General features: G+C 40.6%; 1 protein-coding gene across 1 annotated transcript; it reads left to right on the top strand.

Moving 5' to 3' along the window:
* Positions 1 to 9428: 9428 nt before the first annotated feature.
* LOC134573446 (cytochrome c oxidase subunit 7A2, mitochondrial) lies at positions 9429 to 15956 on the top strand. The gene is made up of 4 exons (XM_063433211.1): positions 9429 to 9536; positions 11304 to 11393; positions 15384 to 15468; positions 15825 to 15956. Exons 1-4 carry the CDS (start codon positions 9522 to 9524, stop codon positions 15881 to 15883), a joined length of 249 nt encoding a protein of 82 aa, XP_063289281.1. The 5' UTR covers positions 9429 to 9521; the 3' UTR covers positions 15884 to 15956.
* Positions 15957 to 18755: the final 2799 nt, after the last annotated feature.

Genomic DNA, 18755 nt, shown 5'->3' on the forward strand with positions numbered 1-18755 from the left:
TCCCAGCAGAATATTTCCCAGATGCATTTTATCAGTATGTAATATCATAGGCGTGCGCACGGGGTGTGCCGGGTGTGCCTGGGCACACCCTAATCCCCGCGGCACGCCTATGTATTGAGACCGGCAGGGGAGGGAGGCAGGAGAGGACCCGGGGAGCTCTTGCCAGCAGCTCCGCCGGGTCCTCTCGCGGGATTCTGAGCGTTGCCGCGGTTACCGCGGCAACGCTCAGATCTCGCGAGAGTGAACTCTAGCCTGCAAGGCTAGAGTTCACTCTCCACTGGACCACCAGGGAAGGCAGCAGCAGAAATGATCCCAGCTCCCAGGCATAATGTAAGAAGGGAGGGGGGATATTAAGAAATCTGCCCCCACCTCCACTGGACCACCAGGGAAGGCAGCAGCAGCAAGGTCCCCCCTCCCTACATAAGGTAAGAAGGGAGGGGGGATATTTACCAAACGGCCCGCACACAATACACACAATCCCCCAAACATACAGCACACACACACAGCACCCACATACAGCACACAAACTGCACCCTCACACACACATCACCCTTACACATACACACTCACAGCACCCTTACACACACAGCACCCTTACACACACACACAGCGCCCTCACACACACATCACCCTCACATATACACACTAAAAGCACCCTTACACACGCATACAGCGCCCTTACACACACACACACAGCGCCCTCACACACACAGCGCCTTCACACACACACAGCGCCCTCACACACACAGCGCTCTTACACACACAGCGCTCCTTACACACACAGCGCTCCTTAAACACACAGCGCTCCTTAAACACACAGCACCCTTACACACACAGCGTCTACACACACACACACAGAGCAGTGTATATATATATATATATATATATATATATATATATATATATATATATATATACGGCGTGTGTTTTTGTGCTTTAGGGTGCACACCCTTATACAATAGGCTGCGCACGCCTATGTGTAATATAGATAGGGACATTTTATCAGTGTGTAATATAGATAGGGAAGTTTTATCAGTGTATAATATAGATTGGGGCATTTTATCAGTGTGTAATATAGATAAGAGCATTGTATCAGTGTATAATATAGATTGGGGCATTTTATCAGTGTATAATATAGATAAGTGTATATTTTGTTGGTGCGTTTTATGGATATATGTAAGTATCTTATTTGATGTAATACAGATCTATGTAATTTCTAAGTGTACATATATGTACATATGTATATATGTATTATAGGAATGTGCCATTTATTACGTCTGCAGGATTCATTAGATGTGTGGATACATGTGTGGATCACATGTTTAGTTGTGTGTGATATAGATGTTTGTATGTTATTAGTGTGGATACATGTGTGGATCACATGTTTAGTTGTGTGTGATATAGATGTTTGTATGTTATTAGTGTGGATACATGTGTGGATCACATGTTTAGTTGTGTGTGATATAAATGTTTGTATGTTATTAGTGTGGATCACATGTTTAGTTGTGTGTGATATATATGTTTGTATGCTATTAGTGTGTAATACTTTCATGCATATTTCAAACAGTGTAAAATATAAAGTGTTTTTTCTTAGTGTGCGCTATAGATGCGTTTTTTTAACGTGATATTGGTGGCATTATTTTGAACGTGTGTAATATAAATGTGCACGTTTTGTCAGTGTGCAATAGTTAGATTATTTTCTTAATCTGTAATATAGGTTTATTAGAGTGTAATATAGATTTGTGTAGTTGTAAGAAGATAATATGGATGTTTTAAGATGTCAGTAATTTTTTAGTGTCATATAGACTTGCGTATTAGCGTAATTATTGTTAATAATATTATTACCAACACTTTATAAAGCACCAACAAGTTTCCCAGCGCTGTGCAATTGTGTAAAAAGACATAAAACACGGACAACGACTTTTCTTATTGTAAAATATTTGCTCACTGCTTTATTAAATGATTATGTAAAAATATAACAAAATGGGGTCATTGCCAACAAAACCATAATCATGTGTAAAACCACCAGCCCCCACCCCAATACATAAATAGCCCTGGCATTGACCCAACAATAACAATATATAACAATATAAATAACATGGTATATAACACGCCCGTTCCATCGGCCTCATAACCAACTGATTAAACTGTAGGGGTGTACCGAGACACCCCTACACCCCCAGGTTCAGAGCCACCGACGAGCTCAAACCTACCAACCAACTGTAACAATCCTGCCTAATCCACACTAAACCTAGCCATGCCCCACTTCCTACTACATCTACCCTCTAATTTTACCTGGCCATTCCCTGCCGCGGTGAAGAAACAGGCAAAACCCAAACGTAAACAGCAGGGAGGGTGGGATGGACAACACCCGTACCTAAAATGGCCACTATCTTAAATGGCCACTATCTAAAATGGCCACTACCTAAAATGGCTACTATCTAAAATGGCCACTACCCAAAATGGCCACTACCTAAAATGGCCGACATATCCCTAGCAAAACCCCGCCCCCACTAACCAACTGTCACCTATTTTGCCACGACACATTCCGCTGTCTTGGCCGTTCCACGGGTTACAGTACAATACACACAGACCAGTATAACGGGTAAAGACGGCCTTCGAGATCTAGCAGGTCGCATATTTTATTAATGTGTATTATAATTGTTTATTAATATTATTTAATACAGATGTGTGTATTTTCGATATTCAATTGTGTGCAATTTGCAACGTGCACTTAGTGTGCAATATATATGCCCATTCAATAATAGAACGTATTTTATTGACATGTAATATAGATATACTGGTGTATAATATATGCTAGATTTATGGAATTGGGGTAAAATAACAGATTTTATAATAATGTTTTAGCACCTTTTTATTGGACTAACAGCATTTTTTTGGGAGGACAGATTTTTGGGAGATCATCCCTTTTCTCAGGTCTAAAGCATTTCTGAGGAAAACGAAACCTAAAATTTTTTTAACACAAAGTGTGTATTGTAATAATGTGTAATCTATATTTATAATGTAAGCTCATTGGGCAGGGAGCTCGGCCCTCTCTGTTCCTGTGTGTCAAACTCGTCTGGTTACAAATACGTGTCTGTTAGTCCACCCATTGTACCGCGCTACAGAATTTGTTGGCGCTTTATAAATAATAATAATACATATAGTATACTAATGATGTAAGTATTTTAAGATGATGTCAGTGTGTAATAACTGAATTATAGGTCTGCATAATTTATCAGACGGCAATATAGATAGATGTATAATCTATCACCTCTGCCTCGCAGGCTCGCTGCCTAGGGGTTCTTTTCGATTCTGACCTCTCTTTTACTCCCCAGGTCCAATCGATAGTCAAATCCTGTCGCTTCCAACTCAAGAACATAGCGCGCATCCGCCCATATCTAACGCCGGACGCGGCTAAGATACTGGTTCATGCTGTTGTTTTCTCACGCCTCGACCACTGCAATCCCCTTCTCACCGGTCTTACATGTTCCGAGCTTGCACAGCTGCAATCTATAATGAATGCGGCTGCGAGGCTTATTTTCCTGTCCGGACGCACCTCCCACACCTCCACGCTCTGTCGGTCCCTGCATTGGCTTCCAGTTAGATATAGGGCTCAATTCAAAATTCTAGCGCTTGCTTACAAATCCCTACATAATGCTGCTCCAACATACCTATCCTCCCTCATACACAAGTATGTCCCGTCGAGACCCCTGCGCTCAGCCCAAGACCTACGCCCAGGGCCGGACTGGGAATTAAAAGCAGCCCTGGAAAAAAATATTTACCAGCCCCATAATGCGTCGCGACCTGGGGTCTGCTGGGATATGGGGCTGTAGTAGGGTATTGGAGCAGTGGTGCAATGTGTGAGGGGTGCAGTGTGTGTGTGTATGGGGGGGGCTGTGAATGTATGTGTGTGGGGGGCAATGTATGCATGGGGGCAGTGTGTAAATGTGTATGGGGGGGTAGTGTGTGTATGGGGGGTAGTGTGTGTATGGGGGGTAGTGTGTGTATGGGGGGTAGTCTCTCTTTTTTTTCCCCCTTCTCTCGCTCTTTTTTTCCCCCTTCTCTCGCTCTTTTTTTCCCCCTTCTCTCTCTTTTCCCCCTTCTCTCTCTCTTTTTTTCCCCCTCTCTCTTTTTTTCCCCCTTCTCTCTCTTTTTTCCCCCCTTCTCTCTCTCTTTTTTTCCCCCTTCTCTCTCTCTTTTTCCCCCCTTCTCTCTCTCTTTTTCCCCCCTTCTCTCTCTCTTTTTTTCCCCTTCTCTCTCTCTTTTTTCCCCTTCTCTCTCTCTTTTTTTCCCTTCTCTCTCTCGTTTTTTCCCCTTCTCTCTCTCTTTTCCCCCCTTCTCTCTCTCTTTTCCCCCCTTCTCTCTCTCTTTTTCCCCCTTCTCTCTCTCTTTTTCCCCCTTCTCTCTCTTTTTTTCCCCTTCTCTCTCTCTTTCCCCCCCCTTCTCTCTCTCTTTTTTTCCCCCTTCTCTCTCTTTTTTTTCCCCTTCTCTCTCTCTTTTTTTCCCCTTCTCTCTCTTTTTTTTTCCCCCCCTTCTCTCTCTTTTTTTTTCCCCTTACCTGCGAGTAGTGAGTAGGGTTTTTTGCTGGAGCCGCCGGACCTGGTGGCAGCCTCGCCGATCCGGCGGCACTCCTGTCAGGCTGTCTATAGCGCTGGGGGCTGAAGGAGGAGCATGTCTCTGTACCATGCTCCCTCGCGGTTTCTGTGCTGGGAATTGTGGGAACCGCGAGGGAGCATGGTACAGAGAAATGCTCCTCCTTCAGCCCCCAGCGCTAGAGACAGCCTGACAGGAGTGCCGCCGGACCGGCGAGGCTGCCTCCCGGTCCGGCGGCTCCAGCGTGGAATGCGCCCGCCGGCCCCCTCAGAGTGTGTGCCACCGGACCGGCCACCCGGTGGCACATACATGGTCAGTGCAGCCCCCAGGTGCCGCGGCCCACCGGGAAATTTCCCGGTATCCCGGTGGGCCAGTCCGGCCCTGCCTACGCCTATCCTCTGCCCGGATCCCCACCTCTGACGCTCGCCTTCAAGACTTCTCCAGGGCTGCACCTCTTCTGTGGAACTCCCTTCCCTCCTCAATCAGACTTTCACCCAGCCTCCACTCCTTCAAAAAATCTTTGAAAACTCTCTTCTTCATTAAAGCGTATCAATTAAACTGTCAGCAGGTTTCTCATCCCCCACCCCACGACTCCTTTCCTGCAACTGTCAAAAATGACCTACCAAGCACTCAATAAACCCTTCGCTAACAAACTATTTAATTCCCCTACTTTAACCCTTTGTGTCACTATACCCCACTCCCTCTAGCATGTAAGCTCATCGAGCAGGGCCCTCAACCCCCTCTGTTCCTGTACGTCCAGTGGTCTGATCTCAATTATGTGTCTGTTAGTCCACCCATTGTACAGCGCTACGGAATTTGTTGGCGCTATATAAATAACAAAATAACAATAATAATAATAATAATAATAATGTACCTATATAAAATAAATGAAATCAATGTATGTATTTGTAAGTTGACAGCTCCATCTTGTGGCTATTGTACTATACTACAATAAGTGCAAAGCAGATTTGTATATTTTATTAATGAGAATGTATTTCGAATTTCAGTACTAAAAACCTGATTCAGAAACAATTCAGAAAAACCAAAAGTGCAAAATTCAGTGCACTGCAAAATATATATATATAAGTTAATATTGACGCCTTTTCCTGCCATTTGGCCAAATACTTGTCTGTTAGTCCACCTATTGATGCGGACCTTGTTGCCGCTTTGTAAATAATAATAACAATATATATTGTATGATAGCAATGAATGTATTTTAAGATGATGTCAGTGTGTAATACGTGCATAAATCTTTAGTATATATTATCTTTTAGTGTGTGTTTTGCCAGGCTCCCAGCAGTTAGGCTTTTTGCAAGTCCTGATTTGGGAGTCCTGTCCCGTTGTACAAATTTAAATCGGTGCCATTCTGCATCTGGGGACAGCACAGCTGGAGCGCATCATCAGACACATGCACTTTCTATTACTGTGAATTATAGGTCTGCATAATTCATTAGGCGGCAATATAGATATATGTTGGAAGCGAATTAAGGATAACTACGCACGAAAAGGACTTGGGAATTGTTATAGACAACAAACTATGCAACAATGTGCAATGTCAATCAGCAGTGGCTAAGGCCAGTAAGGTATTGTCATGCATGAAAAAGGGCATTCATTCTCGGGACGAGAATATAATTTTACCTCTTTATAAATCACTGGTAAGACCACATCTTGAATATGCTGTGCAATTTTGGGCACCTGTTCTAAAGAAGGATATTATGGCACTAGAAAAAGGGCAGAGTCGGGCTACAGAATTAATAAAAGGAATGGAAGATATCAGCTATGAAGAAAGGTTAACAAATTTAAACCTCTTTAGTTTAGAAAAACGTCGCCTGAGAGGGGATATGATAACATTATACAAATATATTCAGGGCCAATACAAACCATTAGGATGTGGATTTTTTTGCCTGAAGAAGTGGTTTTATCAGAGTCCATATGGATGTTCAAACAGCAACTAGATGCATACTTGCAAAAACAGAATATTCAAGGATATAATTTTTCAATGTAGGGTAATAGCTTCTTGATCCAAGGATTAATCTGACTGTCATTCTGGGGTCAAGAAGAATTTTTTTTCCTAGTTTGTTGCAAAATTGGAAGTGCTTCAAACTTGGTATTTTTGTCTTTTTTTTGGATCAACAGCAAAAAGCTAATGTGAGGAAGGCTGAACTTGATGGAAGTCTCTTTTCAGCTATGTAACTATGTATTATGTAACTATATAAAATAAATGCAATCGATGTAGGTATTTGAAAATTAACAGCTCCATCTAGTGGCAATTGAACTATACTACAATAAGTGCAACGAGATTTGTACATTTTATGAGTGAGAAATTTGAGTATTAAAAACCCAATTCAACATATCAGAAGAACCAAAAATTCAAAACCTGGACAATCAGTGCATTGTGAAATATATATTAATGCATTTTCTGCTCTTTGGTTCACAGATCAGATGAGAAAAGTAACCAACAGAGGGAAAATCAGGAGGAACATTCATAAAAAAGTTTATATTTATTAAACGGAATGCATAGAGATTATTTTTTCTGCTCCTCCTGCTTCCCCTCTGTTGGTCGCTTCTCACTTGATCTGTGAATAAAATCAGCATTTAGTTACTGCCCCCTAGCTTTCAATTAATGTTTAGTGCCACAAACGGAATCTAAGATCCCGAATCAAAATGGACACGTTCGGCCATTGGTTCGTGATTTGACTATATTTCGGCTCAGATTTCGTATATTGGACCAATCACCCAATTGGTCCAAATTTGAGTCTGTAATTAGACCCATATTACTGGTCAGCACCATGCGCAATGGGCTCTCAATCCAGGACTGACAAAAGACCTGAATTAAAATGTCCACATTTCAGAGCCCAGATATCATTCATCACAACATTACACAATATTACACAACATTACACCATATTACACAACATTACAATATTACACCACATTACACAATATTACACAACATTACACCACATTACACAATATTACACAATATTGCACAATATTGCACAATATTACACATTACACAATATTACACCATACTGCACAACATTACACAATATTACACCACATTACACAATATTACACAATAATACACAACATTACACCACATTACACAATATTACACAATATTGCACAATATTACACATTACACAATATTACACCATGCTGCACAACATTACACAATATTGCACACTATTACACAATATTACACCATATTACACAATACTACACCATATTATACTACATTACACAATATTACACCACATTGCACCACATTACACAATATTACACAACATTACACAACATTACACCACATTACACAACACTACACAATATTACACCACCTTATACAATATTACACAATATTGCACAATATTACACATTACACAATATTACACCATACTGCACAACATTACACAATATTGCACAATATTACACAATATTACACCATATTACACCATATTATACTACATTACACAATATTACACAACATTACACAATATTACACCACCTTATACAATATTACTATTGGGGGCTCACAATCCCAACATGCCATTACTGATGTTGTTACAATATAATCAATGTATTTTGTATTTATTGCCTATTTATTTCTATAGATACATTGTAGTTTTTCTTTATCATATGAAAAGTTTATATTTGCCCTTTCTTAATAATTATCTGAATGGCTTACATATCACAGTATGTAACTGTATACAGATTATGATTTCATTAGTTTTACACATCTCTGCTTTTTTATGCTTTTCAAAGAAATGTCTTGTTTTTATCACTGTCCTTTTAACAAAGGCCCCCATTTTATAGGGACACTACAGGCACCAAAACAACTTTAGCTTAATGAAGCAGTATTGGTGTATAGAACATGCCCCTTCAGTCTCACTGCTCAATCCTCTGCCATTTAGGAGTTAAATCCCTTTGTTTATACAGCCCTAGTCACACCTCCCTGCATGTGACTTACACAGCCTTCCTACACACTTCCTGTAAATAGTTTGTTAAAATCTGATTGAAAATTAACCCACTTTTTCCATGCAGTCTGTGTTAGTCGCAGCCAGAGGAGGTGGCTAGGGCTGCATAAACAGAAACAAAAGTTATTTAACTCCTAAATGAGCATTGAGACTGCAGAGGCATGATCTATACACCCTGACTACTTCATTAAGCTAAAGTTGTTTTGATGCCTATAGTGTCCCTTTAAGCATGTTTATGTATGGCCACTAGGGGGCAGTTTGTTATACATGAGTAAGGCATTCGTGCCGAATCGTTGTATTGACGTTTTTGCTTTTTTTTTTTTGGCTTCCTGTAGGCGTTTGGAGGCCAATTCGGAATTGGGCCTCTATTTAATATTTTTTGGATAAGCTTTCGAATGATCACAATCTGTTAGAAACACTCTTATAATACTTTATCTACAGAAATCACCATTAAAGTCTACGGGAATTTTTGTAGATAAATCATTTAGAAGGTTTTTCTAACCGTTCTTAATCGTTTGGAAAGTTTACCAAAAAGCATACTAAATTGAGGCCTAGGTGTCTACCATTCCCCGGTGCAGCGTCATCGTGTCGTTATGTGTGTAGGAGCAGAGGTGGAGATAAAATGATTTAATGAATTATAGACTTGTTTAATATTTTACAATAATTCTAAGTTTGTCATGTGGCTGCTGTGTTCCTCATAAACCGCAAATTACAATGTCATATTTGTTAATTGTCTCCAAGTAACATCACACGGAAATTGTCCAGGAATAAAATGCTAGATCTTGGCAGCTTTACAGATATGACAGTGTCCCTCCTGTCCCCTTCTATCACCAGTGCCTGTAATCAGAGAGGGGGTCACATGTGAAGGGAGGGCCAGATATAGCAATCATCTGTAACTGTCCTTGAGAGACGAGAAAAAGACAAGAGACGCTGGGAGAGAGGGCCGGCAACATGAGGAATTATCTGGTAAATAATAGGACTCTTTATATTGCAGCATGTTGCACCTCTATACTGACCCTTACACTGAACCTCTAACACTCACTGCAGAGTATTACACCTTACACTGACACTCTAACACACAATGCAGAGCATTACACCTTACACAGACCCTCTAACGCACAATGCAGAGCATTACACTTTACACTGACCCTCTAACGCACAATGCAGAGCATTACACCTTACACTGACCCGCTAACACTCACTGCAGAGCATTACACCTTACACTGACCCACTAACGCACAATGCAGAACATTACACCTTACACTGACCCTCTAACACACAATGCAGAGCATTACACCTTACACTGACCCACTAACACACAATGCAGAGTATTACACCTTTGTATTGACCCACTAACATAATGCAGAGTTTTACACCTTTGTATTGACCTACTATAGATGGTTGCAACATTATACTGACCCAGAAACATACAATACACACATCCCCCAATACATGCTTTTAGTGGGATCGAGGTCCCAGGGAGAGTGACAAACTTTGACTCTATATGAAATATATAATAACTGTCAGGAGTCAGTACCCCAACACATAAAACTTAGATCAGGATCTTTAGAATTAATAAACGTATTACCAGTCCTTCGAATGGCCGGACTGAATGGGGGATAGAGAGAAAATCGTAACCAGGAACAAGTCAAGGTCAGGCTCACAGAGGTACAGAAATACAAATAAACTAACCAAGGTCAGGAATATATAATGATACAGAGTTAATACCAAGGGACGGCCAATGCCAGGAAATCAGGAAAATGATAAGGAAACGTGCTAATTGATAACCAAAATGGAAACCACGACTGCAATATATACACAGGAGCCTTCTGATTGGTCCACATCACCCTGCGACCCTAAAATGTGTGAGTACAAAGTCACAGGAATGACGTGGTACAAAACATGCTGGAAGTGACTTTGCAGGTGTTTTATATTGACAGAGAGACCTCACGAGAGTCCCACTTTCTGTCCACTTCCTTCACACAATGGCCTACCTCCCACATATACAGGAGTCATGACATCTCAGTCAATGCGCACATCGCATACAGAGAGACCGGACCTGTCATTCAATAGGGTAGGTAACGTGACATCAACTATATATTGCAATGAATGGCGAAATAAAATAAAACAGATGCACAACTCACATGTCACGCCACACATATTAAATTCTGATAATCCCTCCCAACGCGTTTATCACTGTTACCAAGATTTACCTTTACAAGGCTTGTACGAGGATACATTATGGTGACCGCAATTTAATCTTTTTGAATAAGCTTTTCAAACAATTTATATAATTCTTTGAAAACGTTTCAAATTATTTAATATTTAGATTTTTTTTTTAAACTGTATATATTTATAAATCTTTTGAAACGCTTATCCAAAAATAATAAACCGAGGCCTTGATCTGAAAACTCTTCAGTGACTTTGAGATTATCCAGATAAAAAAAAAATTAAAAACTCCAAAACCGTAAAAAAAAATCAAAAAAAAAAATCTCCTCAATCCGACCTAAACTGTCCTCATTCAATCTACCCAACTAACACACCTGCCGGCTACTTACCAAAGCCATGATCTCACTTATTGGTTATTAGTCACTTAAAAGTAAAGAACATTATTTTAGATAAATGCCAACATTTTGCTTTCACAATTTTACAAACTGGTGAAATGTCTTTTGTTGAGAATTCTTTACAAGTTAGAGGTTTGTTTCTACAAATCATCATCTTATTTCTCCTAAGGTTTTTGGACAGCGTCTTTCGAGGAGTTTCGCCACGTCATCCCGTGCTCGCATCCAGAACAGAGTTATTGAGAAACAAAAGATATTCCAGGTTAGACACATCGTTAGAGCTCTATAATACTTGCTCAAGGCCAGTCACTGTCTAATGTTTCACAGGTACATACATATATATATATAGTTAATACGTTATAGTTAACACATTGCTAAACCCAAATACACACACCAGTCAAGCCATAAGACTTGCTTTTCCCACAGAAATCTCACTTTAACATTGCTCTCACTACTGCAAGGGATTCTGGGTAGGTGTATGTTAACACGGAACCACATTTTTGCCTCATTATTCCAGTTCATACATGAATTCCTTGGACTATGTGTCTGCTGTATACAACAGCTTTCAAACACAACTCAGGAAGAGGAGCAAAGCCAGTGAGCCACTCACGGACAGCTGTTTGGTCAGCATGAGGTTGGTTACTGGCTTGCAATGGCGGCTTGGCGTTACCTGTTAACAATATACCAAATAAGTTGTGGTGGGGAAAAAGTGTGGATGAAAACACCTTCCATCTCAGTAAGTGGATAGTTAACACATTGCTAAACACAAATTTACTTATATTAACTATCCACTTACTGAGATAGAAGGGGTTTTCATCCACACTTTTTTTACCCCCACAACTTATTTGGTATGTACTATTTATATATTTATTGAGAGTGATCTAGTACAAGGAAAATAACAACCTGCACTAGTTTGAACATTAGCCTGTAGGTGGCAGTATGACACCTCAAAACTAAGGAAAAAACCGAATGGATTGTGCAAAAGATAAATGCAATAAAAAGCTGAACAAAACGCATAACTGTCTGTGACGCTTATTGTCCTCGGGGAGTCATTGGGTGGAGGGACCGGGGACGCTAAACATATATGGCTGTAGAGCCTTGCTGGTCCAGGGGGACAAAGAAATCTTAGTGTTATTCACTAAATTGAGTTCTCAAAGTGAATTTCATTTTCAAGGCAAAAAGAGCCAAAATCGAAAAAACAATAATGCTCACAAAATGCTGAATGGCCCCATACCGAATTGAGCTAAATCATTCGCTGTTGTACGGGGCTATTGCTGCAAAATTCAGGTATTGTTCACTCCCCCAAATGGGCCTTAATTTGGGCCAGATCCGGACTGACTGCCACCGAACAGCTGATATCTGGAAGAAATGTTGCAAATCCATGGCCGGGATCTACAAATCCAAACTCAGATTTTAAAAAAATATATAATAATCCAAATGTTAGCGGACGGGTTAATAATGTGATGGTTTGCCAGCCGCCACATTAATGAAGAAAAATCCAATGGGAGTAAATAAAACCCCAATATTACTATAATGGAGGTATTGTATTTCTATATGCCATACGGCAGGTGGGGGCATATCTACTGAATGTTATAAAAATAAGAACTGGGGCTTGAAAATGAGGATTTATTACTGCGGAGGTGCAGTGTGTGTGTGTGTGTGTGTGTGTATATATATATATATATATATATGTATGGATCTACATATGGTGGGCACACTGTGTCTGAATGCAGGGATTGGACTGTGCAGCATAGCGCCATCTACTGGCTGTGCATTCCTAGCCACCAATATGTTTGAATAGATTTTGCATTTATTTGCATATGATGGTAATGCGGACAGGAGTAGTCCCAGAAGATTGGAAGTTAGCAAATGTTGTGCCCATTCACAAGAAAGGTTGTAGGGAGGAGTCGGACAACTATAGGCCAGTAAGCCTTACTTCAGTAGTGGGGAAAGTGATGGAAACCATGTTAAAGGATCGGATTGTTGAACATCTAAAAACACATGGATTTCAAGATCAGAGACAACATGGGTTTACTTCAGGGAGATCATGCCAAACTAATCTTATTGATTTTTTGATTGGGTAACTAAAATTATAGATCAGGGTGGTGCACTAGACATTGCTTACCTAGATTTCAGTAAGGCTTTTGACACTGTTGCACATAGAAGGCTTATCAATAAACTGCAATCTTTGAGTTTGGATTCCAATATCGTTGAATGGGTAAGGCATTGGCTGAGTGACAGGCAACAGAGGGTTGTAGTCAATGGAGTATATTCGAAGCTTGGGCTTGTCACCAGTGGGGTACCTCAGGGATCTGTACTTGGACCCATTATCTTTAATATTTTTATTAGTGATATTGCAGAAGGTCTTGATGGTAAGGTATGTCTTTTTGCTGATGATACTAAGATATGTAACAGGGTTGATGTTCCAGGAGGGATAAGCCAAATGGCTAATGATTTAGGTAAACTAGAAAAATGGTCAGAGTTGTGGCAACTGACATTTAATGTGGATAAGTGCAAGATAATGCATCTTGGACGTAAAAACCCAAGGGCAGAGTTCAGAATATTTGATAGCGTCCTAACCTCAACATCTGAGGAAAGGGATTTAGGGGTGATTATTTCTGATCACTTAAAGCAGGGGTCCTCAAACTCCGGCCCCCCAGATGTTGCTGAACTACAACTCCCAGGATTCTCTGGCTATCTATGTAATTCAAAGAATCATGGGAGCTGTAGTTTAGCAACATCTGGGGTGCTGGAGTTTGAGGACCGAACTTCTGGAATTACAGGGAATCATGACATGTCACACATGTCATGTGTCTTTAAGGGGTTAAAGATAGGCAGACAATGCTAGCAGAATGCTTGGTTGTATAGGGAGAGGTATTGGCAGTAGAAAGAGGGACGTGCTCATGCCATTGTACAGAACACTGGTGAGACCTCACTTGGAGTATTGTACGCAGTACTGGAGACCATATCTTCAGAAAGATAAGTAGTAGCATTGGCTTTCGCATACTTTAGAGAGAGTTCAGAGAAGGGCTACTAAACTGGTTCATGGATTGCAGGATAAAACTTACCAGGAAAGGTTAAAGGATCTTAACATGTATAGCTTGGAGGAAAGACGAGCAGGGGGGATATGATAGAAACATTTAAATACATAAAGGGAATCAACACAGTAAAGGAGGAGACTATATTTAAAAGAAGAAAAACTACCACAACAAGAGGACATAGTCTTAAATTAGAGGGGCAAAGGTTTAAAAATAATATCAGGAAGTATTACTTTACTGAGAGGGTAGTGGATGCATGGAATAGCCTTCCAGCTGAAGTGGTAGAGGTTAACACCGTAAAGGAGTTTAAGCATGCGTGGGATAGGCATAAGGCTATCCTAACTATCAGAGAAGGCCAGGGACTAATGAAAGTATTTAGAAAATTGGGCAGACTAGATGGACCGAATGGTTCTTATCTGCCGTCACATTCTATGTTTCTATGTAAGAATGGTATCGTGTTTATTGTCTATGTTCTCTTAACTTCCCGTCCTTAGCACAGTCTTATTGTGTTATGCTGTTGCCTGTATGATTCCCCATTTAATAATGTTTAATGCATTATATTGAGTGTCACTATAAGTGTAATGTCATATTGAGAGAAGATAGTCCTGGGAGGAAACAAAGTGCTGTGCTGAAGTTCTGTTAGGAGCTGTGTGTCCTGTCATGCTATTTCAGGGATCCAGTATCAAAGCATTAGGACCTGCCTTCTAACTGCACTGGTCTTCGGGCGCTAGACCTGTGCCTTTGTAAATGCAATGTTGGGAGGCAGTCCATGCAGAGGTATCAGTGCCCGCCTAGGAGAAGGTGGACAGGTAGAGGGGTCAATAACTGCTGGGTAGACTTTATGGTTCCTGATTCTCCTGTAGAATGGTGGGCAGCATAGCGGGACAGGCCTGGATACCTAGTTGGGGCCCGGTGTACCCTGTTCCTGTCTGTTTAGAGGGTCAGTGTGTATCAATGCAAGGGTTTATTCATGGGGAGACTTTTGTATGGAATGTCGGTATGCCACTCTTGCCCCTCAACCATCACCATCTCAATACATTTCCCCCTCCCACCCAGTCTCCCTACCCCTCCACTTTCCACATTTTGAGGGAAATGTGAAATTTGAACATGTTTTGTTTTAATTTCTTATATATGATTATCTTGTTTTCAATCTGTTTCTAACTTGTCGTAGGTCTGGCAAACTCTGTTCTGACATTTTATATTTCTTAATCCAGGAAGATAATAACCTACCAGTTCATACCAAAGGAGGGACATCAGACGTCATTTTATTTCGCATCACAATGGGCATAAGCATTGCAGGTAAAGATATTCAATCCATTATCCTGCTTTATGTTCGTTAAAAAATGGATATATACAAAAGTCCCAAAAAAACAATAATTGCCAGATGGAGAATTAGAGGAAATATAAAGCATGAAATGTTCCACTATTTAGAAAATTGAAGCTCTAATTCTATGTCCTGTTGGTTTTTATGAGATCAGTGTACATTATATAATGTTTGTGTGTAGTCTGCAAGGCATGGTATGATACTACGGGCAGTGTGCGTGGTGGCATTGTATATCTATATACTGTATGTGGTCCCGTGTGCTGTCCATGGACGGTTTGCACGATGTTGTATGATATCCCTGTAACATATATGCATTATTTATGTGTTTCAGGAACATGTCTTTCCTTGTTTGAGCTGTTTAAGGCGGCGAGACCCAAACACGCGAAATGAGTCCACATCGTCTATGGTTACAGATTATCTGCTGTGAATAGGAAAATGTTTTATTAAAATTCCAATAATCTGCCGTCTGTGTGAATGATTGTTCCTACACAATACACAGATAGTGATGTGTATGTGGTGATAGCAGCAGGATAGCCAGTCCTGATACTTGTACACCAAGTATCTCAAACTCAAAGATTGGCACGGGCCAAATAAACAAGGTTTACGTTTATGTGGGCCGCAAAAAAACGTAGGTTTGTTGTGAGAAGTACAGTAAAAAAATTTTATATAAAAAAAAAACAAAAAACACAGCACCCCCCTCTACTAAACCCCGGCCCTTGTTTAAAAAAAAAAAAAAAAAAAAAAAAACTTAGCCAACAAGCAGACTCCACTCACATGGCACCATGTGCCAAAGCAGATCCTCCCGCTACTCCTTGAAAACCTGTGAAGGTGGAGCACGTTGACTTCACGTCGGAATGTGACGTGGCATTGTGCGCCTCTGTGCACCACCAGGTCCTCCACTGACCAACAGACACACACTCATTTCCACATTCTTGCACACACTAACATTTTCTATCTTTGGGAGCTGGTGTGGGGCCTCTCCCAGAGGTCCAGTGGGGATCTTTTCGCACAAGCTAAATCTTCCTGTTCCTCACTGCTCCCTCGTGCGCAGTTTAGTGATGCCAGAATGACATCATATTCCTGCACCTTGCATCTCAACAGATGGCACCCGCGCGTGGGCAGTAAGTAGCAGGAAGACTGAGCTGCAACTAGCAACCTCTCCTCCGGCTGGCAACAGGTAAATTTTAGGAGAGCAGGTGCCTACTCTGCCTTCTTAAGCAGGTCTCAAACTCGCGGCTTGCTGGGCCGCAAAGATTTTCATTGTGGGCCGTGAGTTTGACATGCTTGTTGTACACAGTTGAGCACAAGAAACAACGCATCACGACTAGTGATAGGAGCGTCTGATAGGAAACGTAACTGTAGGAATAACGTGATACTGAGCACAGTGCCTCTAGGAACAACTTCTAGAGAAAGGAGAACGTGATACTGAACAATAAATAAATGATTTCACAAGTAATTAATTAGGATCCTAATTATGTGAAGATGCATGGTCATATGGGATGGGGGGGGAGGGGAATCTCCACATGGGCACTGGGTAATATCACTAAAATAGAGATTATGCTCCTATCTATCCCAATTTAGAATCCCCAGATAAAGAGGGGTAGCTAGGATGTGGTGCTTATACCAGTAACTCCTAATACTGGCCTTTGTCACAATCCCCATTAGCAGCATCAGCACTCAGAACCTCCTCATTTTCGTATAGTCAGTGGGGTGCCACATATTCTTCCAACTGTCATGAGATTCAGGATTGGAAGCGAGATATTGGTTGGCATACAAATTGGTTTGCACAGCCGTGAGTTCAAATACGTCATCCGTCATAAACAGGCTAAAATAATTTCCTGGCTCACAATTCTCAAAATTGGTTGTGATGCCAGAGGTTGCCAAAAACGGCTGTAAAAAAGGGTAAAAAGATTTGGTGGTACCCAGATATGCTAAGACACAGAGCAGCGTTCTGGGCTCCTCCTCGATGGTATTACAGTGGGAGCTTCATCAGCAGAAAGCTCACTTAGGGGACCAAACTCTGACACAGTAACTCACTTTCAAATAGGAGTCACTGTGTGTCAGAATTTAACCAACTTTTATTCTTGCCAGGTTTTAATGTTATTCCATTTTGATAAAACCCCAGTGGTGAAACGCGTTAATGGATTTTATTGTGTATTTTAAATAATAAATTAAGTTTGGCTATTCTCCTGTGCCATTCATATTATTACTTTTATTATTTTTACACATATAATATTTTTATTATCTCCTTTCCTGGCATTTTATATATCCTGAGGTGGGGATTATACCGCCCACGCTATATCTCAAGTGCAGTGTGATCTGCACTTCAATTTGTGAGTATATTTCCTTCTCTTTTTATTTATACCACATTTTATCATCAGAGAGCACTATCTGTTGTTCCTATTTTTTCCTTCTCCTGAGAATTGGACAGCACCAGACCCAAAGTGGAAAAGAATTTGTTATATCCTACAAGCAGGGATTAAACTGCTGAACACCTGTTACTCCTGAGCTGGTTATAGCTCATGTAAATGTGAGTGTATTACATCTTATTATTTATTGCCACGTATCTTATACACTCTGCACGATTGGTCCTTTTCCCTTTATGTTTTCCATATCACGGGAGGATTTGAAGTATCAAAGAAAAAGAGAATACTCTACCAATTGGAACGTGTGATAAAGACATTTTACTATATATTTTGTAAATATCGGGACTAATATTTTATTCCATTTTTATTGTGTTTTATCTTGGCGCAGCCTTTTTTCTCCTTTTTTTAATACACAAATATCTGACAGCCCCTCATCCCCACCTACCAAAAAAAAAAGCAGTAATAGGGTACTGATCACTGATTAGAAATTGAAGGGTTCACACATTAAACATTTGGAACTTTGACAACCATGATCATTCTGCCTCTCTAGATCACACTGAGGGAAGAGAGACACATGATACAAATCATTGAGTTTGCCATTGGATCAGTGATTGCGGTGACAGGCTGTCACCCTGCAGGAGCCTTCTGTATGTGATTAAAGTTCAATTTACTGAGCAGGAGACAGAAACTTCTAAAGTAAGTTAACATCTGATGAAAATTTAGGCTGTTTCTGTCAAAGTTGGGGGAGGTGTGGCTAAGGCTGCATAAACAGAAACACAACTAGGTGCATGATCTATACACCAAAGCTGCTTCATTAAACTAAAGTGGTTTTGGTTCCCATCGTGTCCCTTTAATACAATTTAAAATACCGTATCAGAAATATGAACATGCGTTCG

Source organism: Pelobates fuscus, chromosome 9 (genome assembly GCF_036172605.1).
Source record: "Pelobates fuscus isolate aPelFus1 chromosome 9, aPelFus1.pri, whole genome shotgun sequence".
Taxonomy (NCBI): Eukaryota; Metazoa; Chordata; class Amphibia; order Anura; family Pelobatidae; genus Pelobates; species Pelobates fuscus.